The 27,920-nt window shown below is 42.2% G+C and overlaps 1 protein-coding gene across 4 annotated transcripts; it reads right to left on the bottom strand.

The window, feature by feature from the left end:
- Positions 1-387: 387 nt before the first annotated feature.
- LOC311226325 (protein mono-ADP-ribosyltransferase PARP10-like) lies at positions 388-24,588 on the bottom strand. Of its 4 annotated transcripts, none has more exons than XM_084311744.1 (11): positions 24,523-24,588; positions 18,115-18,290; positions 14,702-14,944; positions 13,594-13,824; positions 10,187-11,241; positions 9,411-9,629; positions 8,837-8,975; positions 6,265-7,239; positions 5,748-5,881; positions 4,443-4,617; positions 388-3,570 (listed from the first exon to the last, which is right to left on the bottom strand). In XM_084311744.1, the coding sequence occupies exons 1-11, from the start codon at positions 24,543-24,545 to the stop codon at positions 3,257-3,259; spliced, it is 3,684 nt and encodes a 1,227-aa protein (XP_084167870.1). In that variant the 5' UTR covers positions 24,546-24,588; the 3' UTR covers positions 388-3,256. The 4 variants fall into 4 exon arrangements, with proteins under 4 accessions (XP_084167870.1, XP_084167872.1, XP_084167873.1 ...); XM_084311746.1 differs by having other exon boundaries at positions 5,805-5,881; XM_084311747.1 differs by having other exon boundaries at positions 10,187-11,154.
- Positions 24,589-27,920: the final 3,332 nt, after the last annotated feature.

Raw genomic sequence — 27,920 nt, 5'->3', positions numbered from 1 at the left:
TTCGGCCAATTTATCTTGAATCCCGATAAATCTCCATAAATCTGGTAATTTGATTTGGTTGTTTATTTGATATGTATTTTAAGTATATCTTACCTCTGTGCTGTATATATCGTCTGTCTCTTTTCTATTTTATTTAATTTATTTATTTTTGTCCCCTTTCCGTTTACCCTTCAAGAGGCCCTTTGTCCGCTCACCAGGCCGTCATTGTAAATAAGAATCTGTTAATTGACCTGCCTGGTTAAATAAAAAGAAAAAAAGAAACCTTGATACTTTGCTTCCCTCAAAAACAGAATAAACAATCACTGCCCTCCATTAATGAAAATTAAAAGTACAGTTAAAATATTCTCATGAGGAGCTTTTCCCTAAAAATAAAGAGAAGACACTTGGTCGGTTGAAGACATAATATGCATTATGTATTTATTTAATAAGTCAGTAGTCAGATAATAGAAACGATGAAACAAAAACATTTGCAGACTTATTTCATAATAATAATTCAATAAATAAAAAAAACACTAAGCATGTGAGCCTTCTGGATTATCATTCAGCCCGCTTTGCCCTTCTTACATTGCATGGAATGAGTAGACTGAACGATGTCAACCTAGGAGGCCGACATGCTCTGTGCACATTAGATACACATTGGTGTAAGACATGTGACAGATTATTTTTCTTTAAAAAAAAAAAAAACAAGAGTGTAGAGGAGAGGTTGAGGGGTAAAAAGGAACACGTCAACATCATGGGAAATGCGCTCAGTCTTCTCCAGTTATCAATTTAAAAAAAATATATTAAAAAAAAATATTTATGTCAGTATGAAAATAAAATGTGATCTGAAGTGAGAAATATATTTTTGTCTCTTTTATTCTTTATTAACCCATTCTCCGCCACCACTTTGATTCGTCCTAAACCGTCCTCTGCCAGCTTTATTTGTCTATGGAGATGTTCACCTTCTTTGCAGGGCTATAACTTTTTAAATTGTATTGCTAAATTGACATTACTATGGCCCATTCAACATCAATTATCTATCGTTCAGGATGTAGGAATGTTTTACTTTTTCATTCATACTAAAATACTGTCTAGAGTATAAATGTTTTTGTTTTCTGCTGTATTTCATAGAACGTGAGATATAGCCATTTATGCATATATAAGATCATCAAATGCAGTTTGATAGCGATTGACGCCAGATTAAAAATTTCAACTGTACATGATCCTAGACATTATGACTTATCATCTGATGTTGACCGGAGGGGGGGGGGGGGGGGGGGGGTCGTTTATAATGCAATGACCGACGTTAAATGATTCATGTTGTATGGGTGATATATAGATTAGAGCAGTTTGTATGGTTAATAATAATCAAAAACGCTGAAACTCACCACAGCTTCCTCTTACCGTTGGGTGATCAGCGTGGAGCAAAAAGATCGCCATTATGGGATGTTGATCTATTCTAGATGAACCATTTACGGGTTGTATAATACTATATATGTCCAAATAACGTTGTTTATCGAGTTATGGCAACGGATCGATTATCCAGTGTGTCCAGAATCGCGAGTGGCGGACGGAATAGGGGTGACACCAAGCACTTCCGGCCCCACTTCCGGTTTGGCAACTCGCCGATCGGCCACCAGGTGGCGGTATTGAAGCGCTGGAGAGTTGAGTGGAGATCTACAGCACCAGTCATGACTTCGTGGGTGAAATGTGAATACCATGACGAAAATTTTAAATATTGATCTCGATGACTGCGTAATCCGTCATTGGCAGATTAAGCATGGCGAGGAATGACGTCTTAATCTGTCAATGGCGGAGAATGGGTTAATATTATTATTATTTAATATTTTTTCTTGTTTAACTGGATTGTATGTTTCTTGTATAATGGTATACATTATTATTTTGTGTAAATTAGGTTGTACGCCGACCATTAACCCATTCTCTGCAACCACTTTGATCATCCTAAATCATCCTCTGCCAGCGCTATTTGTCTATGGAGATGTTCACCTTCTTTGCAGGGCTATAACTTTTTAAATTGTATTGCTAAATTGACATTACTATGGCCCATTCAACATCAATTATCTATCGTTCAGGATGTAGGAACGTTTTACTTTTTCATTCACACATTCATACTAAGTATAAATATGTCTTTATCGTTTTCTGCAGTATTTCATAGAACGTGAGATAAAGGCATAAATACATATAGATTATCAAATGCAGTTTGATACCGATCAACGTTATATTAAAAATTTCAACTGTACATGGTCCTAAACGTCTTGACTGATCATCTGCGGGTGAACGGAGGGGGGGGGGGGGGGGGGGTCGTTTATAATTCAATGACCGACGTTAAATGAATTATGTAGTATGGGTGATATATTGATCAGAGCAGTTTGTATCGAAAATTATAAAGAAAAACGCTGAAACTCACCCCAGTCTCCTCGTAGCGTTGGGTGATGAGAGTGGAGCAAACAGATCCGAATTATGGGATGTTGATCGATGCGATCCATTTCCGGTTTGTATATTATTAATACACGTCCAAATCATGTTGATTATCGAGTTATGGCAAAGATCCATATCGACGGTGTCTGTATTGAGCCCCGGGACGATAAACGAGTGGCCGGACGAAAATAGGGGACGGACCGAGCTACAATGGGCACTTCCGGTTTGGCAACTCGTCGATCGGCCATGAGGTGGCGGTATTGAAGCGTTGCAGAGTTGTGATGGCTCAGACAGCATCACCCAAGACTCTGTGGGTGAAATATGAATACCATGACGAAAATATGAAATATTGATCTCAAACACGCCTTACGGCGTGATTGGCAGACAACGCATGGCGGAGAAACCCACCTTAACACGTGATTGGCGGAGAATGGGTTAAGTAAATACTTGTTTAGTTTAGGAATAAGGGGCAGGTAACTATAAGATTTATTCTTCTTCCTGCTCCTTTTGTCCATGGAATGATATTTATGATTGTGTAATGAAGAAACTCTGATTGTATTGATTCCATGTGGCAAATAAAAACTCTGAACTGAACTGAACCGAACTGAGACAAGAAGATGGATACCAACTTCCTCTCTTCTTGTCTGACTCTGGATAAGACCGTAAGCGCATTTCCCATAATGTTGGATTGATCAAAATGAAAGCATATACATTCCATGAGGGAACAAAAAACAATAATAATAATAAAAAGCAAAAATAACAAACAGCGGACAGTATATAATATATATCCATATTAGCCCTTTTTGTATAGGTTGCACTTACAAACCAGAAAAAAGTTCTAGATAGGGTTTCTAGTCTGGTTGACTCTCTGACATGTAATGAGGTACTCCGCATATGCCTGCGTGTCGTTGAAGATGACAAAGAGCGAGGGATTACTAATGTTGTCCGTCACACTGTCGTATCTGAGGGGAATGTCGTAGCACTCCTTCAAAGGGGCCGTCTTCATCGAGGGAAGGCCTTTGGCGTAGTCTCCTGTTAAAACCTTGGTCACAAACACAAACTTGTGTCCGTATGCATTTGGAGGAGAGTACGTGTCATGGACACACACAGCGGATTTCACGGCAAAATACACCCCCTGGCCGTACACGGTCGCTGTGGAGAGAAGCCATTACCAGTCAGCAAAGTCTCATCTGATATCCTCCAATATACAGGTGCAGCTCAATACATTTGAATATCGTGGAAAAGTCAGCAGTCAGTCTTCCCCATGATTGTGTAGCCCTCTGAACCAGACTGAGACAGTCTAAAGGCTCAGGAAATCTTTGCAGGTGTTTTCAGTTTAATTATCCGACTAGAGTGTGACACCGTCTACACCGTCTACAATATTGAACTTTTTCAAATATTAAAATCTTTATACTTAATTGGGTTTTCATTAGCTGTAAGCCATAATTATCTAAATGATAACAAATAAAGGCTTGAAATATTTCACTTTGTGTGTAATGAATCTATAGTATATGATTGTTTAACTTGAATTGAATTACTGAAATAAATATTCCACGATATTCAAATGTATGAGCTGCACCTGTAATCGCAAAGATAAAAGACAATTCCACATACAGTATAAACAAGATACAATACATTGTCGCAGACATCTTGGTAGGCAAACAGGTGATTCTAAATTGCATAACAGGACAAGCGTGGCCAATGTGTTTATATCATTGCGTCATATTGGTAGGGATGCTCGACGCGTCACAAGATACGCTAGGGAGGCGACAACAGGGTATCTGCAGGTTTCAACAACTTACATTTAAGATGTTTTAAGACCTTTTAAATACCACTTGGAGCTAAATGTTATACACATTTACGACCATACTAGCTAAGGCCTTAAATCTTATGAATTCAATACTTTTTAAGACCTTTTAATACCCTGCAGATACCCTGGACAGTTGTGATTAGAGGATCAAGGAAAAGGGTGGGATTTGAGATGGGTCCATTCAGACAAGAGGTGTAGAAGTCAAGGACCATACCGTTCTTTCCACAGAAGCTCCTGTTGAACCCATGAATGCATATCTCCTTCACACTTGCTTCGCTCGTGCCGTGGTACAGAGTCTGCTCGATCTCCTTTTCCGTGGCGCTCTGGGTTATGCTGACTTTCTTCAGCTTGTACTGATTGTACAGCAGGCTATTAGTGAGCTTCTCAACCTGACAAAGTACATCATTATTACATATTTCAAAAGGTGGTGAGGTGCATGGATGATGATACATTATTATCATCATCATTATGACCATTTTAGGAATTAAAATGTCCTAAAATCTTAACTCATTCTGCGCCAATCACGAGAAAAGTCTGGTTTTAATCGTTATTTCTTTTATTAGTTATATCCATTCATTTTCATCCATCCAGCCTGATGTTATCAGTGGGAATGGGTCTGAGCTCGCAAAAGGGCAAATACCACCGCCTACCAGCTGGTATTGCACTCCATTGGGAATGGTGTAGTTTCTTTTCTGGGACAATCCGAGCCGTGCGGGCGGGGTTTAAATACTCAGGCGAGGTAGGCCTCAACAACTATGGCATGGAACAGTCACCCCGCCCGCCCGTTCATATGCAACGGTCGGTAATGTGAGACGGACCTCCACGAGCAGTATTTGGAATGGCGATCAGATAATTGGATTATTTATTTTGCATTACATCAGATACAAGGTAAGAACACTATATATAAATTTGATCGTTGATCTGATATTTATTTCTACCCCGATCGACGCCGTCTGTGTGTGTGTGGCTGTGTGCCGTTGGGTGCAGGAGGTGGGGGGGGGGCGCCGCGGTCCAGGGCTCTTTTCATTCTTGCACGAGGAAGGATAATAATGATGATCTAGCGTTGATTTCAGGAAGATTCGATAATCAGGCGAAAAATGACAACGTGTTTAGTGTATTCCACTAAAACGCTATTATCGCGTCTTTCTCTGGAATTACTCAGAAGCACCCAAACTATATTAATATTCAAAATGGTATAAAACGGAAATGTACAGATGAAAAAAAAATCTGTTTTGTGGATGTTGACTGGAAGCAACTCACTGATAATCGACGGGTGTATTAGACCCATAGCTATAATTTAAGATATATTTTAGGCACTCGCAAATCTCGCAGTCCCCCCATTGATTAAAGCGGTGGCGTTCTAGCGCCCTCTCGCGCATTAAGCAATGGCGCAGAATGAGTTAAAGATTGAAATATAATTTGACCAGTTTTACTGCAAATCCTAAAATAAGACTTTTTTGGAGGCATGTGGTTTCTACAGGACAATGACTTATAAAATATGAAGGTCTTTTTGTTTCACCTTTATAATTCTTATTTTGCTGTGGTATTCTTCTATGTTTTCGTAGAAACCTCTCACCACATCCCGGAACTCATCAGAGCGCTCATCCACTATTGATGATTCTGTCAGGCCAGACAGTAGACTGAAATCATTGTCTGGGGGAAAATAAAGACAATTACTATTGTCATTATTATAATAATAATAATAATTGTTGTTGCTGTTATCATGATATAATAATAATAATAATAATATGGAGAAAACAGCGACCTCTAGGCAAAAGAGCCCCTCTTGGTATTGCGGTTTGTTTACATGTTTTGTTTTTGTCTGATGTTTAGACCTCTGATGTGTCAACCAAGAGCGGTCTGGAGAAATCCATAGTATAATAAGATACTAAACTCCAACCCACATGTCACACGAAAACAGAAAAAGTAAACAAAGCACAATACCAAGCGGAGCTCTTTTGCCTACAGGTCGCTGTTTAACAACATTACAGATTCTACCTTTGAGCACAACAATAAACTCACAAAGTCCCCGTTACCTGTGGAGAGGTCCAATGAACTCAGCAGTTTCCTGGAGATGTTCACGGATTTCCCGGAGGTCACGTTGAATTCCTGCATCTTCTCAAAGTCGATGCTGTGAGGCAGATTGTTCAGCAAGATGTCAATCTTCTTCCGTTTCATCCTCCGGGCGGTCTCCATGAGGACCGTGGCTTGTGGCGCGTACGGGGTCATCTCCGATGAACCCGGCTCATGCCGCACCCACTGAACACTCCCCAGGATCTCTGCGTCAATAGGGGTCTTCTTCAGCAGCAGCATCAGGTCGGGCAGCGCTCCGTCCACAAAGGCCTTGAACCCGGAGATGGTGGCTCTGGTGCCTTGGATCTGGATCTCCACCGCGTGCTTCCTCTTGATGACCTCCAGGCACCTCTGCTGGAACGTCGACAAGTTCTTCAGGCTCTTGTGATCCATCTTCTCCTCCACCTGTCTCTGGGTAACCTTCTTCTTGAGAGCAATGTCCACTCGGATTAGGTCACAGTCGTAAGTTGCACACACAAATATCTCGGCCGTGTTGGCTGCCTTGACGGCGTCCTGCAGGGACATATGGACAGCCTTGTCCTTCTTGGTAGGGACAGAAGGTTCTCCATACCAGACCATTGACAACTCCAAGGCCCTCTGCAGCTCGTCCTCCTCGTCAACCAGAGACCTCTTAGTGGAATCCATGGAGTATTGGATGGCCAGAGACAGCTGGGCGTCCTCTTCAAGGTTACTAGGGTCAGGGCCCCGGGCTCCATCACTGGCCAGCAGAGGCCCACCTGCAACACCCCTGTCGACTAAGGCATGTGGAGCATCTTCAAGTACCATGTGGGTTTCCTGCTCGGACTGGCTGCTAGGTACGGCTTCCCCCGCCGTGTACAGATCCTCCGCCGTCGTGTACAGATCCTCCTCCGTGTCCATAGCTTGGTCCAACCAGGGTTTCCGTTGTCCGGTAATTACCGGTATTTGACCGGCAAAATCTGTTGAAGTCCGACATATTTAATCTCTCCGGTCTTAATGTCCGGTGAAAATAATTCCCTCTAAGCACAATTTGATTATTTGAATTGTATTAAAATAGGCTAAAATTAAATAGCCTATGCGATGAACGAAACAATCATTACATTTGTTTCATCGTTGCTTCACCAAGCAGGTATAATAATGTTGTCAGCGAGAGCTTAGTGCTGGGTTTGCGAGTGCATGTGCAGCTGCAGAGCCGGAGCAGCAGGGGCACAGTGCAGTACTCCAATTCAGCCATTGGCAATTCAGCTGTTGGGTGGGGGGCGCTGTTGAGCGGTCCCCAGATAGAGCCAGAAAACAGCTGAATCTGCTGCTCTGCAGCGCCATACTCTCGCAAGGTGAGGTGGAGAGAGTCATCACGCAAAAACACGATAATGTTGCCGTCTCTCTCTGCCAAATTTCTCAGTTCTTCGCTTGATATAATTAATACAAATGTCCAATATAACGGAATTCGTTAGCTCATAAAAATGTGATTATAACAGACTGCTGTTAATGTCGGGCGACTGCCCACAGACACCTATTTGATTTAAAGTCGGCAGCAGTACGGAGTCTCTGGACTTATTTTATTTGGAATATAATGACTATACGCAAAAGTAGCCTAGTTTTAAGTTAAAATATTATAAATCTACATGCATTGAGGATCAAATCAAATCAAATCAAATTTATTTATAAGGCCCGACAACACACGTTAATGTCCCCATGGGCCGTACAGGTCTTCTTTAAATAAGTCAAGAAGAAAGCATAACAATAAGTCAAGAACAGAACAAGAACACCATAAGGTCCAAAATTTTTTAGATGAATGCAAACAATTAAAATAAAAAATTAAAGAATGCAAGCACTCCCAGACATACCCCACGCGAAGGTAAGGAAAAACTCACTAAAACCTAACAATAGGGAAAAAAGCTCCACAGGCAGTGTGGAGGAGAGAAACCTTAGAAGGGCCATTCAAGGGGGGATCTCCCTTCTTAGATGTTGGTGATAGTAGTGTTGCAGACGGACAGTTGGTAAGCATGCACTCGTGTGTAGTGAAACACAGATGAGTGCATGCAATAGCAACTGAACATTTTGAGAAATTAAAGATAAAGCAAATAGCGATGGCAACTGAACATTTTGAAAGATTAAAGATAGAGCTGATAGCGGATCTATTTGAGGCACAGGGGCGGCGCAAAGAGGGTCACGTCCTCCCCGTCTTAGTTACGGGACATTCAACACTCCGGTCATTGCTCAGGGACAGCCGGAGACAGGGAGATAGGGGGCGGCGCAGAGAGGGTCGCGAACTCCCCGACTATCAATTGTTTTTAAGTTCAATAAACTCTGACCGGAATTTCTCTCATTTGACCGGTAGATTTAAATCTACCGGACCCTGAGACCGGCAACAATTTTTTCTAACGGAAACCCTGGGTCCAACACAGACGGATCCGTCTTTCCATCTATCGCCGAGACTATTTTCTTTGCCTCCTCTATCAAGCCTGGGAGAAGTGAACACGTCAGTAATAAATTACTAATACAGCCTCACGGGAACATGAACTAAAAGTGCAATGAACGAAAACACTACAGTACCTCTATCTGAAGAATTAGTAGGGTTTAAATTCTGATCAGTTTGAGGTGAAACTGCCGTGAGGTCCTGTGTAGAACCATCCAACAATACTCTCTGGAAGTTTTGCTGGGACATCATCTTCCATGCAGCTTCAAAGACGTCCTGTAAAAATGTAAAAAAAGAATACAATGCTAATGTAAGAATAAGGTAATTAGTAGTACATTGTGTCAAAGTACAAAATGCAATTGGGATGCTTGAAGCAGACAATATACACACATTTGGTAGAAACATTTGGTCAATGTGCCGTTTCTCTTCAAAGGGACAATCCTGATTTTATCTGACCATCTATATTTTTGGTATATTCACATTATGTTAAGAAAAGAAGCTATTTAGAACTGTCTACCCATCAGGCTCAGCCAGCCACTGTGTATTTTCGATCCAATAAATGACTTATGTAAACAAAGCCAGCACCTGGGCGACGGTGGGCACCACATTGCAATCATGGCTCATGATTTAAAACAAAATGGGCAATTCCTCAACCAAGAACACAAATGCAAGAGACGTCAAAAGCTATGGTTTGTCCTACTTTTACTTTACCTCATTCTGAAAAGGTTCCCAGAGCACTTTCTCCAGACCGATGTAGACCGTGAACTTAGTCTGCATCTCAGCCAGAATGCTGGTGCCCTCGCCCTCCTCCTCAAGCAGGAAACGGGCCACACCGGGTCGGTTTACTGTAATGGTTCTGGTACAGATGGAGCCGACGACATCCTGCAGCAACTCAGCGGCCATTTGGCAAGCTCCGGCCCGGCCCCTGATCTGTCATTCACATTGGTGAAGGGATGATGAATTACCCATCCATCGCGGTAATTCAAGAAATAAAAAATAAAACAGTAGCTGAAATGAACTAAATGCATGGTTCAACTATCTCAAGCCCCGCCCTCTTTTCCTGATCCTATAATCACAACTGTTACTTCACTGTCAGAGGAAAGCAACAGTTGCCATTGGGAGGATCAAAGAAAGAGGACAGGGTTTGAGATGGGTCCATTGCAGAATGTAAATCACTATACAGCTGTCAGATAGGGATGTGCGGAACTGCGGATACCACTTTTTCATTGCAGACGCCAATCCTGAGTACTGAACGACCCACCGACATAAAGTACTGATCCAATCCATTCACTTCACTTTTACTGTGGGAATTTGCACGATAGGATACAATAGCCCAGTATCTAAAACCAGTAACAGTATGTGTATCTGTGCAATCCCTATATACACACACAGGTAGAATCACCCAAGTAACACAGCCTTTACTGCATTGTATTTCAAATAATTTAAATTAATTGTGTCTGATCATTTATAATTGATAACCCACTTACCCTTAGACCACGAACGTCTCCTTCCTCTAATGGAACTATAGATACTTGGTCCATTTCAGCCAGCAGCTGATGGCAATGGATCTGGATGAATCTCAGCATCTCAGGCACCATAGAGATGACGGTCTCCCTGTCGACAGGCGTAGTGAGGAACTTCAGGATTTTGGCCCCCATCTCGTTCTCCATCCCTTTCAGAGTCAACACCTCAACGTTCCCGCCTCCGTCCGCCACCCTCGCGGAGCAGAGCCCCAGAGTCTGCAGGAACGCCGACCACTCCGCGGAGTACAGCTCGCTCTCATATTGCTTCTCCACGGGGATGCTGAAGTCGCACATTTGGGATTTCAACGAGACACACGCCTGGCTAACGGAGTCCAGAGACAGTGACGTCACCACGACTACAGAGTCTGACACGGTGTACACTGCCGGCACCCCCTGTTCACTCATGGTCCGCAGCAGCCTCTCCTTCACCTCTCCGTTTGCCAGAAACTGAGCCTTCTCCTGGTCAAATGTCAAATGTGCCTGAGCAATGTTTCCAAGGAACTCCCAGACGGTGTTCTTTAGCTGTTGGATGGCCGGTTCGTCGGGCCCTGCAAGGTGCACGCCGTCGTCTTCGATTTGGATGTGCACGTCTGGGTGAGTCCGTTTAATGTCCTCTGCAGAAGCGCCGAGCAGGGCCAGTTTAGCTGGGTCCGCGATAGCGATGTGGCTTGTGCATGGTTCTTTGTGGACTGTGAAGTCCTCCATGACTACCTCTGCTACGTGTTCTACAGCTGCAGGGGCCGCTACAGCTTCCGAGGCAAGATTCGCTGGGTCAGGGATAGCGATGTGGCTTGTGCATGGTTCTTTGTGGACTGTGAGGTCCTCCATGACTACCTCTGCTACGTGTTCTACAGCTGCAGGGGCAGCTACAGCTTCCGAGGCAGTGTGCTGGGAGGACATGTTAGCACCGAGTGATGCTGAAGCGATGCTTTCTGCAGGTTGAAGGAAGGCAAAGTATGGACTCACCGCCAGCTCAACATTCTCCAGTTTGTGTGACAGAGTCATAACGTGGTTCACAGCTATTGTAAACAAACACAAAAACATATTTAGTGTATTCGACAAAACTATCATAGAGCAGTCAAATTGAATATCTGGTTAAGGGAACACTCCTGGGTGTTATTGACTAGGTTTACATGCAGTTTGACTAGGTTTACATGCAGAGTTTGACTAGGTGTACATGCAGAGTTTGACTAGGTTTACATGCACAGGGTTTGACTGGGTTTACATGCACATAGTTTGACTGGGTTTACATGCAGAGTTTGACTGGGTTTACATGCACATAGTTTGACTAGGTTTACATGCACAGGGTTTGACTGGGTTTACATGCACATAGTTTGACTATTGATTGATTGATTGAAAAGTTTATTAACAGATTGCAGAATGGGTACAGTACAGTACAGCTCAATACATACAATTGTTAAGGGGATGCAGACCAGAGAAAGACTTTCGTCGTTTACATCAGGGTCCCCCATTTTCAATTCATCATAACATATATGACATACATGACATACAGATAGACAGTACTGCTACATCTATACATTTATGACATATCAGATTTGCAAATACAGTACTGTTTGTGATACAAAAGTGTCCATAAAAGGAGTGTATATACATTTGGCGTAGAAACTGTACATTGGAGGATGTTGGATGGGTGGGGTGGGGTTGGGTGAGGGCTGTACATTGGAGGTGGGGGGGGGGGGGGGGGGGGCGGTTGGGTAGGGGACACACACGCATTTTACACTGTACATACATAGGTTTAGATGCAGAGGTTGACTAGGTTTACATGCTATTGGCCATATTCCAGTTAAGGTCTTATTCAGGTTAAAGGGGCAGTTCACCCAAAAGAGTGCCATCTATCCATCCAGATTGTTTCTGTGTGTGATTTGCCTAGTTTTGGAGATATCGGCCGTAACAATATCTGCCGTCACTCCAGTACAATGGAGCTGAATGGCACTCGGTTTATGGCGCACTAAAGCACCAAAAGAAATAGATTTGAAAAACTCAAAAGCAACGTCTCTTTCCAGAAATCATGACCCAGTTACTCAAGATAACCAGTTGTGAGCAGTTTCATGGAGGCCCTATTTTCTACTGAACTACACCCTCCCTAATAACGAATGGGGGTGTAGTTTGGTAGAAAATAAATATGATGACGATTACACATCTCCCCATGCTGAAATATGAGAATATTTACATAGCATGTTGCCATGTTTTCTTTTGTTGACATCAAAGTGACCCATGGCCACTGAAGTATGACCTTCGCGAGGCAGACTCATTTCGTGCAAACCGAGAAAAAACAATAATGAACAGATCAAATGATATATGCCACTGTAACAATTTTAATATTGAAGTAAGCAAAGCATTTTAAAGGCGCACTATGTACTGTCGTTTTGAATAGTTGTGTCTTGTGTACGAGAAGTGAAAAAATTAAATACTGCATTTACTAGAGCTGTGAATCTTCACTGGCCTCACGATTCGATTACGATCCAGATGTCCACGATTCGATTCTACGATGCAGCTCAATAATATATTACATGCTCAATTTTATTATCTATATTACTGCACATGGCTTCTTTTCCATCAATTAATACAAGCAGTCAGATAAATTAACCTTTATTTAGAAAGTTCTTAAATCATAATGTCAAAATAAATGTCTTTACTAGTGTTGCATGATAAGATACTAGAAAGGTATCTCGATACCCAGCTGTTAAAAACGGTTCAATACTCCATTTTATTAGTATCAATACTTTTATAATAGCCTGATGCTGTATTTTCTATGAGTTGAGTGGATGCATGACCAGAGCACTAGCTTTAATAATAATATAATAATAATAATAATAATAATAATAATAATAATAATAATAATAATAATAATAATAATAATAATAATAATAATAATAATAATATATTTGATTTGTAGGGCGCTTTAAAATAGTTGGAGCAAATCTCAAAGCGCTACATTGTAAAATAACATAAGCTAGCAAGAGAGTACATTTTTTTTAATAAAAATTACTAAATAATAATCGACTATGTTCTGTCACTGCATCAATGCAGAATCGCCCATGTCCGCATCGCGATGCATCTTAGAATCGAGAAATGGCCACACCCCTAGCATTTACATAACCGAACAAACAAAGTTTGAAGTTATAAAGTAGCCTGAAAAGTCAGGGCCTGCAACTTTGTTTACAAACATACAGTATACTAGGCTTATGCTCACAATGATTAAAAATTATTATTTTGAATTTCAAATAAAAACAACACCATAAATATAGCATTATCAATATTTTGCACCACTGTATTTCAAGTATCACAAAAACAATGACACTCCATGTTCTACTATAATTATATACTTTATAGCAATGTGATAATCTTACCGTTGAAGTCTGCAAAGGAGACCCTGGCTGTGGTCTCTGACATCATGGTGACCTCCTTCACGTCCTGATTCCCACCTCCGCTGCTCTCAAAGTACAGAGTGAGTTTATCTGTGTTGATGCCAGGATGCAGCTTTTCCACTAAGATGGAGTCTGTTTGCTCGACACGTTCAAGCGTGATCTTGGACCCGATCAGTGGCTTCTTGGAGATCCTCGCTTGGAGCTTTTGAAAATCTGTGGCATGAAAAAGAAAGAACATAGAGCAATCTGAAACTACATAATGTACTGAATTGATGCTTGGAATCTCTTGTGGGGGGCTTTGCACCCTAATAATAAGCAGAAACCAGTAAAAAGTGGAAAGACTATTATGAGGGCCGACGTTCCACTCTACTGGTTAAAGTTGCTTACTCGTTAGTACGTTCGTTGATAAAGAAAAATACTGTCCACAGCCGCTCCAGTGTAAAACAAAGATATCCAAATGGTTTATTTCTCTTCCACAGCGAAGTCTTTCTTTACAGTAGTGGTCCTAAAGCTATTTTCCTAAATATTCACGTTACTACTACAAGGTAAGAAAACTGTATTTTCCCAGTCTCCAAAATCACCGCCGACTCGACACCGCCGACTCCACTGGAAAGCCGTAAATCAACTTGCCGGATCTTTCCATAAGCAAAACGGTAGACTTGGCACCTTGGTTGAGAAATGCAGGCTTCAGTCTATGTTGTTTAGTCTATCTGTTCAGTCCTGTTTCAAGCTACACACTGCCTGGCTGAGAGAATTGTGGACTATATAGAGACACAAATGTCGGTCATGACATCATACTGTGACATCACCAATGTTCTAGAACGTTCGGTCATGACATCACTGTGACATCACAAATGTTCTAGAATGTTCTATTATGACAAATAAGACGGTTCAATGACTTTATCTAAATCCAATCAATATTCCTAATGCCATTTCAATGTAAGGTTATAAAAATAAACATATAAACATTCATACAATACAATAACCTAAATATATAGCTTTGGCTCCTACAATTCATGAAAGAAGGGTATCCATACATGGCGTTCCTGTTTGGAGCATTTGAATACATTTGGAATGCGTTTCACTGGACCTTTAGAGAGGGGCTGGTGGAGGTGGATGAGGACGAGGTCTCTCCCAGGTGACGGATACAAGGTGTAGTCATTCTCCTCCATCCCCATCACGTTCTCCACGTAGAGTTCTATCAGCTCTGTCCCAGTGCCGGAGCTGAACCCACGAAGCAGCAGCCTCTGTGGGTCTTTGGAGGCGGGCTTTCTCACCGTCAGCTCAGCGTTGTGGAAAACATGGGATCCTCTCGACAACACCCGTGCTGCGACTGTCGAGATTCATGATAAGAAACAGATTATTGGGGTTAATATTTCATTATTATTTTATGACCTTTGGGAAACACTGCCCTGATCTCGCTTAAAATACATAAATAAAGTACCGGTACTTATCAACCACAGGAAAAAGGTACATAATGTACATTATGTTACATGTTGCAGTACTGTCATTTGCAGCTCCATTACATTATTCTACCTCATTCAATGCAAGTCTGCAAATATGACGATATTCGTGTTTTCTTTTGATCTTATCCATAGTTTTTCATCTTTAGCCTTGCTGTGTTTTTATCTGTATTTGACCTGCTATGTATGTCCCCACGTGCCTTGTTTTCATGTGTGCTGCACAAATAAAATGTAATTGAATGGTAGCAATTTTCAAGTAAAGAAAAAAGAAGAAATGCTTATTTGCAATTAAGAGTCAAGGGAGAAGAAGCCTGAACGCTGGTATTATGAATCCGAGGGGTGACTGGGAGGTTGACTGTATGCTAAAAAGGTGAAGGCGCGGTTATTAACACCTACTCACTTAGGCCTATATACATCACATGGTAATGTAAAGTGTGATATCACAACAAAACCGGAACAAGCTCTCTTAAATTTCAATATAAGATCAATCTTATATGTGCTAATTATTTAGACAATGGAATTCATCATCATTTCAAGACAATATGATCCATTTTGAAAGAGTATGAATACCAATAACAATGAATTATTACCTGTCATATAGTCACGTCTAATTACAGCCCATTATCCCATTCCCCAACTCCCATCATCAACCAGGGGGTGGAGGTGGAAATGGTGGATACCTACAAATTCCTGGGTGTTCTCATGAACAATAAACTGGACTGGACGGACAACACAGAGGCCCTCTACAGGAAGGGACAGAGCAGACTGTTCTTCCTGAGAGGGCTCAGGTATTTTAATGTCTGCAGCAAACTGCTGCAGATGTTCTACCAGTCTGTGGTTGCTGGTGCCCTCTTCTTCGCTGTAGTATGCTGGGGGGGCAACACCAACACAGACAAAATAAATAAACTGGTCAAAAAAGCAAGCTCTGTGGTGGGAGTGGAACTGGACAGTCTGGAGGTGGTGGCAGAGGGGAGGACGAGGAGGAAGCTGTATGCCAGGGCTATTCAACTGGCGGCCCGCGGGCCAGATCCGGCCCGCGGGATGATTCTGACCGGCCCGCCAAAGATTACATGATAATAATAAAAAAAAAATAAAAATAAAAAATATATTTTTCTTTAATATTATTTTTTTTTTAAACTTTTTTCTTTTCATGTCAACGTTAACACGCACAATTGAGCCAAAAGTCACTCAATTAATGACAGATTTCATTGATAAATTGAGGGAAAACTTTGCAAGTCGATTTGATGAATTTGACATGTCCAGAGAATTGATGCATTTTGTGAGCAACCCATTTCTCCAGGTCCTAGAACCAGCGCTCTGGGGAGATCTTTTATTTTTAGAGCATTAACTCTGTGGAATGGCCTGCCTCGGAACCTCTGCTGCATTTACAGTAGATTCACTTTTAAAAATAATCTTAAATTGTTTTTAAATTGTTTTTAACACTGTAAAGTAATTTTTTGTTTTTGTTTTACACTCGTGTAATTTTAGCTATATTAATTGTTACAGTAGGTTCATTATGCATTGTGTGTACTGACTTTTAATAATTTTGTTTTTTGCAATAGTGATTGTTTTTGTGTGTTTTTTTGTGTGTGGACCCCAGGAAGACTAGCTGGTTGCTATCGCACCAGCTAATGGGGATCCCTAATAAAATCAAATCAAATCAAATCAAATCAAATCTGCCAATGTAGCTGCTATTTCCACAAAAGGACAAGAGTTCCTTGCATCACTTCACATTGATAAAGGTCTCCTGCAACTTGAAATAATTGACATGCAAGCATCATCTGCTCTGAAGCAGGCACTTGAGAATGAATCCACCACAACATTTTGGATAAAGTGTATTCATGTCAAGACATTCCCCAAAATAAAAACGCTGGCAATATCTGTGCTAACAATGTTTGGCTCAACATACACCTGTGAATCCAGTTTCTCTCACATGAATGCCATTAAAACAAGCAACCGTGCCTCCTTGACAAATGAGCATTTGCATCACTGTTTGCGGGTAGCCCTCACTTCCTATGAACCCTCTTTCTCTGCCATTGCCCAGTCAAAGAAGTGCAATCGCTCTCATTAGATGTGTGTATGTAGGCTAGGCCTGTCTGCCCCCCACCCCCCTGATGTTTGAGAGTTAAGAGTGGACAATAAGTGCTAATAAGATGCTGTGATTTGCTGTTGTTGCAGACATGAAGCACTTTTTCATAAGCTCAGCTGCACTATAAATGTGTTTTTTTGTTCAAGTGTTGATGTTAGAATGTTCAGATGCACATCATGCACTTGTTTGTTTTTTATTTTATTTTTATATTGAAATGTTGAAGAGGAGATGTTGCAGTTGTTGCACAGTCATAAATGAAGCACTTTTTGCAGGAGATGTTGCAGATGTGGCACATAAATGAAGCACTTTTTTTGAAAAGTATACTACTTTTGCAATGTAGTTAAATAAAAGTTGTGAAAATGTGGTTGCGTGTTGTGTCAAGTGTACATATATTCATAGCACGGGGAGGCGCCGTGGCAGTACGGCCCCTGGCCCCTTGGGTTTCTGACAATGTGGCCCCCTGAACAATTTAGTTGAATAGCCCTGCTGTATGCTATCCTCGAGAACCCCTGCCACCCCCTCCATGATGAGCTGACCGCAATGCGGTCCACATTTAGCCACAGACTTACACACCGCCCCCCCGACAAACCACTTCGGGCAGTCCTTTGTGCCGGTGGCAATCAGGCACCACAACCAGGCAGGGCCAGGACGGGCTAACTGCCGTGGACTGGAGGACCTGGGTTGTGGACTGTAATCAGTTAATTAAATTAACATCAGGATTGGACTTATGTATTTGTCCATCTTTGTTTTTAACACATACTAAATAAGTGTACGTTATGTATTAACTGTTTCTATTAACCGTTTTTAAATTGCTGTTATGCTGTGATGGACATCTGAATTTCCCCTTGGGGATAAATAAAGATTTTCAAATCAATCAATCACTTGATGTTTATAGAGACTCTTAAAAAGCCGATCAAGGATAATACTGAATTACAACAAATCAGTCCTTGCCTTCTGCCTCTTCAAACACCACCAGGACGCGGTCGTGGCGCTTCTCCACAGAGACGAGTGGACCTCCGCCCGAGCGACGCTTGTTCTCAAAGTAGAGAGACAGCAGCTCCTCGTCGATGCTGTGGGGCGCCCCCAGCACCTCGATCGTCTTGTCCTCTTGGTTTTCAACAGGCATCCTAATGAATACAGCACGGCGGAGGACAAAGGGGAGCGGGTCAGTCATTCACAAAGTTCAGTGTTTCCTTGAAGATTTGAAATGGAGGCCTGGTGGACAGTGGCCCGTTGTTAGATTTAATTGACTTTCAAAGTTCAATTACTGTTAGTTATCCTGTCTTCCTATCAGGATAGACTCTAGTCTGCACTGTGTTGTCGAAGTAAAGTCACTCTAATGACTTTAAAGTAAAGTAAACAGATCTCCCCTTGAGATAATATACGACACACAGGCTCCCGGTATTCTCTTTATAACACAGGTTTATTGGCATAAACGACCAAATAGTTACAATTAGGTTGCTCTCAGGTTCTCTCTGTGTGAGCTGAATATCGAAGGAGACTGGAGAAGCCCTCTCTCCTCAAAGCTGAAATACCAAAGAGACACACCAAGAGTCTCTCTCTCCCTGGCCTAATATAGACTTATCATTTTGTATTACTCATCTCCCTTGCTGGCGCCTTAAAGGTGCTATGCATTATAAATGTCATTTTTCAGTCTCTAGCATTGTATTATAGTAATAGGAGTTCGTATCAATGTGTTTTTGGGCCTAAATACTATATTGGCGAATTCCTCAGCTACAGCCCATCCCCTCTTTGCCTCTAGTAAATCAGGTCATGTTGATTTGACGACCTGGTGCACGTCACAGGGCGCTGTTTATAGCGCACGGTGATGTGATTGGCTCTGTGGTTTTAGTAATGCCCGCCTCCATTCTTGCTACCTGCAGGGTGGAAGGTTTGTCCAGAAGATCACTAATCAGCTGAAGCCTGATGCGGTTCCCTCGGTCTTCGACAGACAGACCGGCGTTAGCTCTCGGGACTCTGGAGCGATCGCTAGCTACTTAGCACCAGCCGGGGCCGGCGTTAGCAACCGGGAGCGTCGTTGAGCATTCAGCCTGCTGGCTACCTAGATCCACTTCAACCAGCGTCGCGGAGCATTCAGCCTGCTGGCTACACAGCTTGTCGGTGTGCTAATAGCCTCTGCAAGCTAACGGTAGCTGGCTAAACAGCTTGTCGGTGTGCTGGAGCCTTTGCAAGCTAACGGTAGCTGGCTACACAGCTTGTCGGTGTGCTGGAGCCTCTGCAAGCTAACGTTAGCTGGCTCCAGGCTATTAGCACATCGACAAGCTGCTGGAGCTCCCGACGCTCGGCTGGTTGAAGTGGATCTAGGTAGCCAGCAGGCTGAATGCTCCGCGACGCTCCCGGTTGCTATCATGTGCAGGTCCTCTTCTCAGACCTGTGTGGCAAAGCACTGCACACGCATCATGCAAGCTACACATCGCTGCATGTTGATCAATGGTGGCCCACTCGGTGCATCACAGTGGGCTACTATTGTGCTAACAACAACCGCGGTGTCCGGCTTGTCGGCCGGCATGAGTGCTCGATTTGGGGTGGTTCTCTCCTCCTTGTGTGCCCCCGTTCTCGCGGGTGTCCTGCCGGGGAGCTTGTGGACGCGACAACAGCGGCGGCCGTAGCGTTAGTTAGCTCATAGCTATTGTGTACCACTAGCGTTACGGCGGGCTCGAGCACCCTACGGCTGCCGCCGTTGTCGCGTCCATGGGCTCCCCGGCAGGGTACCCGTGGGGACGGGGGTGTACAGAGAGGAGAGAACCATTTTGTGTCGGGCGTGCATGCCGGCCAGCGAGCCGGACGTTGGGATATGTTGTTAGCACAATAGCTACCAAGCTAAGCTATGTTAGCTTCTAACGGTGTATACACAATATGTACAACGACACAATGATTTACATTATTACAAATATGGTAACGTGGTTGTGGCTTTTACAAATAGTGGTAACATATATATAGATAGACAGTACTGCTACATCTCTATATTTATGACATACCATATTTGTATTGCTACAGTACTGCTCAGTACTGCTATGATGGAGACCAGAGAAAGACTTTCGTCTTGTTTACATCAGGGTCCCCCAATTTCAATTCATGGTAACATATTATATATATATAGATAGACAGTACTGCTACATCTCTATATTTATGACATACCATATTTGTATGTAACCTGAAACCTAATCTCTGACGGGGAGATGGGCGGAGCTATTTGGTGGGTGGCTGTCACTCAAAGCATTCTGCTAGTATGGGTGGAGCCAAGCCAATAATAGCCTGCTTTCATGAGGCTGAAAAATGCTGGTTTTGAGTAGGGGTGCACCGATATGAAAATTGGCCACCGATACCGATACCGATTGTTCAACTAACACAATCGGCCGGTACCGATACCGATACCGATAATTGTGGCAAAAAATAAGTATTTTTAATTTTTTTTAATTTTTTTTTAATTTTTTTTAATTTTTTTAATGAAACTACTGTATATTTGTATGTGTGTTTGTATTTGTAGGCATCTTTACTTACTTAAAAAAGGAAACATCAAGAAATATGTTTATGGTATCACTGATCCCTCTCCCAGTATCGTCTGGCGGCCTGCAGAGGGATACTATTTTCTCAACCAGAGCTTTCAACCAATGCAATGGAACCATTCTGGCGGCCTGCAGCGGGATACTATTCTCTCAACCAGAGCTTTCAACCAATGCAATGGAACCATTTTGATTGACAGTCGATTCGGCCAATTACGCCACACCGCTAGCACCCACCTCCTGCTTACCACCAAGCGTTTATTCATTTTTCTACTTCGGGGCATGCCGCCATTGATCTGCTTGCTCGAATGCGAGTCAAACTTAGAACCACAACAAGCTAATACGTTAGCTGCCCGGCAGTGCCCGCCGACCAGCGCGCTCCACAGGATGGCCAAACGAGACACAATGATTTTACTGCAACAAATTTTATAATAAAACAAAGCCTTTCTATACATTTGTCTGGTTGAAAACTTTATTAACAGATTGCAGAATGTGTAGTTGGGTACGGAATGAGCAACGGAATGTAACCGAGCTATGCACGGCTTGCTTGCTATCTTCGGGTAAATACTATGCTGATGTAATTGAACGTGTAACTAACTATAATAACGTTAATGCCACAAAACGAATGTTTGTGTCATTTTAACAGCAGATACTTTCTTAAATGCCATCCTCCCGACAGAGCGGTGTTGATGGGGAGCTCTGATGGATTCGCTTGGTTGTGTTATTAACATTGAACAGCTAACCGAAAGCTAGGGTTAACTAATGTTAAAGGTTTAGCCATAACGTTACGTTGGCTAAAGTTGGGGCTATTCTTAATCCAGTAATAATGGCTGCAGACCTGCAAGCAAAGTACAGCAAGTTGGCAAAGGAGTATTCCAACGTAAATCACATTTTCACCAGTAACGTTAGTCTTCTGCCTCCCGGCTATGAACGGACTCGGAGTAATGCCTTGCTGCTATGGGTAATAATAATATGCTGATGTTATTGTCCGTGTAACACTAACTATATAACGTTAATGCCACAAAACGAATGCCTTGTTAATCATAAATAGTAACTTTGATGCAGTAGCTTGTGTGTGTGTGGGGGGGACGGCGGGCGTTGTGCAGGTAGGTCGCGAGTGAATTTTTGCCTTTTGACGCTACACAAATGGATGGTTAGTTATCGGCGACTGCTATTGGCACATTTGAGCTTATCGGCCGATAGGCCGATAGCAGTCAACAAGGCACTTATCGGCCGATACCGATACCCGACCGATATATCGGTGCACCCCTAGTTTTGAGTACAAGATTAGAAATATAAAACAATGATTATTTTTGGAATAAAAATTACAGATGTGTTACATAGACTCACAGGAAGTGTGTAAAGTTGCCCAAATAGTGCTAGGAATAGCAGTGCATAACCCCTTTAAAGTTCAACACAACCTTGGTCCTCCTAGATTTGTTCTCCCTGCCAGAGACGCCATCCACCAGATACCCATCTAGTCTAGCTAACTAAAATGTTGATCCTTGACATAATATCAGGTCAGAAAGAATACTGTTCTCTTCATATCAAAACTCTCAGCTTAAGGTCCAAGTGAAGTTAGACCTATATAAATAATGTAATGGTTTTATCTTCTAAGAAAATGCTACCCAGATCCTACACGGTAATGGAATAATGAATTGAACACAACACACACAACCTATTCAGGGATTCCCTGATTATTTAAAGCCTCAATGTGTACTTTTTACCATATCAATATGGAGTATGGAGTATATTATTCACATTACACTCTTGTACAGTTTGATCTGTACATGGCAAATAAGCATGTCTCAACTCACTGTAAATCACTGATTGAAATCTCATTCTAGAGTATCCTCCTTGCAGGTCTTCTGAATGGGTTAAAGGGGCAGTTCACCCAAAAGCATATTTGCCACTTACCTGCAGTGCTCTATACATCCAGATTTTCCAAGTTTTGGAGATATCTGTTGTCACTCTAATACAATGGAGCTGAATCGCTTGATGGTACTCAAAACACCAAAATAATACATTGGGATAGACTTAAAAGCAACGTGCGCCATAGGCGGTGCGTATATTAAGGCTAGGGGCGGCTATGCCTACCCAGAATATTATGCTCGGAATCTTGAAATGTATATAATATATATGCGCAGGCTGCTGGCTAGTGTGTGTCTTGTGCTGCAGCCGGCTCGCTGGCCGAGGTGTCAACGACGAAGGTGTCAATCTGTGGCAGCGTTTAACATTCCAGGTATACAGGCAGTAACCAATCACGCATAGGCTCAGGTTAAATAATGTGGCCAATCACATCATTCACATGATCATCCTGAATCTGATCCCGCAGGCAGAGTAAAGCAAACATCTGTGTTCTGAATTTCAGCCCGCCGATCGCTTTGTAGAGAAGCGAGGAGAGGCATAACTAGCGATCACCTGAGGCTGTATGTTGTTTTATCTTGGCAAACAAGGGCTTGCTCTAAGAGGACATGATGAGAGTCCGAGTTCATCAAATCGTGGAAACTTTTTAGAGCTACTGTATGTACATTGTTTTCAAAGCATGATGAGATCTAAATTACGAAAAACGTTCACTTCATTGCAACTTGTGATTCAATTCTCACCAAGACGAAACGTCGCATTTATCTGCATTAAGGTAAGACAATGGTTCATATATTATTGGATGCCTTCATTTGAACACTTAATTTGCACTATATATAAATGAGTGGGGCTCGCTGTAGTATAGCCTAGTAGTGTGTGTGTATATGAAATCAGAACCTGGACAGTTTGCGTGAAACCAAAAATAAAGGGTCAGGGGCGTTCCCAATACAGCCTACCTAGACCTTAAGCCCATCCGCCGCCTATGAACGTGCCAGAAATTGTGACCCGGTTACTCGAGATAATCCACAGACCTTGTTGTGAGCAGTTTCTTGTAGGAAATATATGGTGGGTGTACTTGGGAAGAAACTAGTTCCCACATGAAACTTCTCACACAACAAGGTCTGTGGATTGTCTTCATTGACATTCAGCTGCATTGTAATAGGGTGTCACACTGACAGCAAACATCTCCATGGCAGATATCTACAAAACTAAGCAAATCACACTGAAACTTTTCTTATTTTGGGTGAACTGCCCCTTCAACCCACTGTCCTGGACTGGTGCTAATGACATACACCACACTGGTGAGGTTGCCACCTGTGTAACATTAGAGGCCTGGGGAGAAAACTCTTGATTGATTGAAAACTTTATTAACAGATTGCAGAATGGGTACAGTACAGTACAGCACAGCTCAATACACACAATTGTTAAGGGGATGCAGACCAGATAAAGACTTTAGTCTTGTTTACATCAGGGTCCCCCATTTTCAATTCATCATAAAAGGATGAATCTTTCCTGCACTAGAGTTGATAGGAGTCATTTTAGGGCCTACCTACCGGTTATGTTTGTTATCAAGCCTGTGGCAACCAACATGAGCCCGACAGGTAAAGGACCAGGTCGGTCGGCCTTTATTATCGGAATTTAGGTTGTTTGTCAGCCAACACAGTTGTGAAAAAAGAAATGCTCACGCATATCAATCTGAAGCTTTCTGTTTACTTCGAAAACCAGGCTTGTACTGTAATGCCTTTCCACAGACAAGGGGGCTAACGTTAGTTCGGCGCTAGCTAGCGTTAATAGTAACACATTTTTAGATTAACGTTACATTGAAAGTAAACCCGCTGGTTTTAACGGCTACTATTATTAACGTTAGCTAACGGCTAAACTTGCAACCTGGCCTGTTTCTTTTGGATGAGATGTACAAACTATGACAAGAGCCACGTCAAAAGAAAGTTACTTTCAGTTTCAGGCAACTTACCTGAGCTGTAAACATTGGTTCATGAGTTTAACGTCGAAACCATGTCGAGTCAGTTAACCACTGCTGTCACTTCCTTGTTGTGCGCGAGATTAGACACAATGCGGTGCCGCCTGTTCACCAAGAGGGGGCGCCAAAGCCACCACCAAAATTAAAATAACATTACCGTAATATGTTACTTTATTGGACAGTTCAATCGGTATTCATGTACATTACTGTCTACACAAAAACTACAAAATAGGGAACCAAGCCAAATAGCTGATTCAATGATAAAGGTAGGTTGATGCACTCCTACGCAGAGCTGTGTAGTTCTAGTTTAACTTTAAATAAGACTTCCTTCTTCTTCTTCGTCTTCTTCTTCTTCTTCTTCTTCTTCTTCTTCTTCTTCTTCTTCTTCTTCTTCTTCTTCTTCTTCTTCTTCTTCTTCTTCTTCTTCTTCTTCTTCTTCTTCTTCTTCTTCTTCTTCTTCTTCTTTTGAATTTTATTGGCGGTTGGCACATCCTTCTGAGTGCATTACCGCCACCAAAATAAGACTTCCTGTCGAGACGTTTGCCCTTGATTGATTGATTGATTGATTGATTGATTGATTGATTGATTGATTGATTAATTGAAAATTGTATTAACAGATTGCAGAATGGGTACAATACAGTACAGATCAATACACACAATTGTTAAGGGGTTGCAGACCAGAGAAAGACTTTCGTCTTGTTTACATCAGGGTCTTTGATTGATTGATTGAAAATTGTATTAACAGATTGCAGAATGGGTACAGTAGAGTACAGCTCAATACATACAATTGTTAAGGGGATGCAGACCAGAGAAAGACTTTCGTCTTGTTTACATCAGGGTCCCCCATTTTCAATTCATCGTAACATATAGAAAAAAGAGTATATACATTTGACGTAGAAACGGTACATTGGATTGGGTAGGTGGGGGGGGGGGGGGGGGGGGACTGTACATTGGAGGTGGTTGGGTGTGGGGGGGGGGGGGGGGGTAGGAGTGGGGGGGGGAGGTTGGGTAGGAGGGGTGGGTGGGGGACACTGTACAACTGTACAAACAAAACTGTACAATGGAATATTGACAAGACCATACTTGGTAATTTACTGTACATTGGAGGGGGTTGTGTTAGGACATTTACAGGGGCCAGTTTCGAATTGCAGTCTCCCGTAGGTGTTTTTTGAGAGTGCTTTTGAAAGTGGGTAGTGATTCACATTCCTTTACAGCTTTGGGTAGGGCGTTCCACATTGATGTGGCATAATTGCGAAACCTGTTTAGTCCCTTGTTTGAGCCAAATCTGGGTTTAACATGATTTGTGGAGCTCCCTCTGGTGTTGTGATCGTGGTATTCACTGACCTTTGGGAAGTATTTTGACATGTACATGGGTACCTTGGTCGTGTAGTGTATCTTGTAGACCAGGCCCATTGCAAGTTGCTGTACTCTGTCGTCTACTCTAAGCCATCCTAGGTTGTCAAAGTGGGCAGGGGTGAGGTGGGTTCTAGGAGTAAGGTCAAGCAGTAGTCTGACCAGTTTGTTTTGAGATGTTTGTAATTTTGTTTTTAGCGCCTTTGAGGTGCTTTGGTACCATGAGGTGCAAGCATAGTCGTCCCCCATTTTCAATTCATCATAACATAATAATGACGTATGATGACATACAGATAGACAGTACTGCTACATCTATACATTTATGACATTCCAGAGTACAAAAATAGTCTAAAAAGAGAGTATATACATTTGAGGGGGAAGAAACTGTACATTGGAGGTGGTTGGGTGGGTATGCGTGTATGCTTGTATGCTTTCTACAACGCAGTTGGGCGATTTGCGATTCTGATAGGCCACTGACGTTTCTGGTCATGTGACATGTGCGCCCAATAGCATGACGAGCTGTGTCTTTGCCCATTTCTGCATTGTAGAAAGCATACAAGCGTACTGTATAGTGTCACCAAAATCACTGCACACATCATCAATGGTATCCTATTGGTTATACTACAACACAAAAAAATGCTTTTTCATAATTCTGGGGATTTTGTATTGAAAAAAAAAACATTAAATATCTTCACTCTTATAGAGTGTAGTGTCACCAAACTACTCACTTAACAGATAAATTTTATCCTACTGGTTATACTACAACACTTAGATTAAAAAAAATATATATATATATAATATATATATAATATATATATATATATATATATATATATATATATATATATATATATATATATATATATATATATATATATATATATTCTTTTTCATAATTTGGGGGATTTTTTATTGGGGAAAATAGTATAAAATAGTTCACTCTTGTACACTGTAGAACCATCCAATTCAGTTCAAAAAAGCATTGCAAAATCGTCACAGTAGAAAAAAAATATTGCACATCGGCGGAAAATATTGCACATGAACCATTATTGCATTATTGCACATGTCCCAACATCTGTCCTATTGCACATACAAGTATATATTATAGTGAGGTAGATGTAGATGTGGTGGCAATAGGGGGGTGGGGTGGGGGGTGATTGTTCAGTTCAGTGATGGCTCTCGGGAAGAAGCTGTTCTGCAGCCTGGAGGTGCAGGCTTTGAAGGCCCTGTATCGCCTCCCAGATGCGTTATTTTTTCAGTTTTTTTCATTTTTTTCCGTTTGAAACGAAAAATTAACTATCAAAACGTACACGGATCCCTTTGTCTACCGCGCCCCCTACCTTGACTTATTGTGATGTTTCTTCTTGACTTGTTTAAAGAAGAAGTGTATGGCCCATGGGGACATTAACGTGTTGTCGGGCCTTACAAATAAATTTGATTTGATTTGATTTAATGTATGTACAGAATTATATAGTGGTATGAGTGTGTTCAGGAGGCTTGTCACCATGGTGCAGAGTTCTGCGAGGTGACAGCTGAGGGGAAGAAGTTGTTCCTGAGCCTGCTGGTCCTGGAACTGAGAATCCTGTAGTGCCTCCTAGAGGGGAGGAGGGCAAACAGTCTGTGGTTGGGGTGAGAGGTGTCCTTGATGACACTGCATGCCTTCCACAGACACCATTTGTGTTGAATAGTCTCAATTGCAGGGAGTGATGTACCTATGATGCGTTGGGCAGTTTTCACCACCCTTTGCAGTGCTTTCTGTTCTGAGGCAGAGCAGTTGCCGTACCAGCTATAGTGAATATGCTGCATCAGTAGAAGTTCACCAGAATCTGAGGAGACAGGTGGGCTTTCCTCAGTCTCCTCAGGAAGAAGAGACACTGGTGAGCCTTCTTGACCAGTGATGAGGTGTTGAAGAGAGAGATCCTCAGATATGTGGACACCCAGGAATTTGAAGCTGGAGAGACTGATATGAGTGGGGGCATGCGTGTCTGCTCTGGTCTTCCTGAAGTCCACGATGAGCTCCTTGGATAAGTTGCTTTGGA

Source organism: Notolepis coatsorum (genome assembly GCF_963971535.1).
Source record: "Notolepis coatsorum genome assembly, chromosome: 4".
Classification (NCBI taxonomy): Eukaryota; Metazoa; Chordata; class Actinopteri; order Aulopiformes; family Paralepididae; genus Notolepis; species Notolepis coatsorum.
The sequence above is the reverse complement of the archived record's forward strand: the minus strand, read 5'-3'. Positions and strand labels throughout refer to the sequence as shown.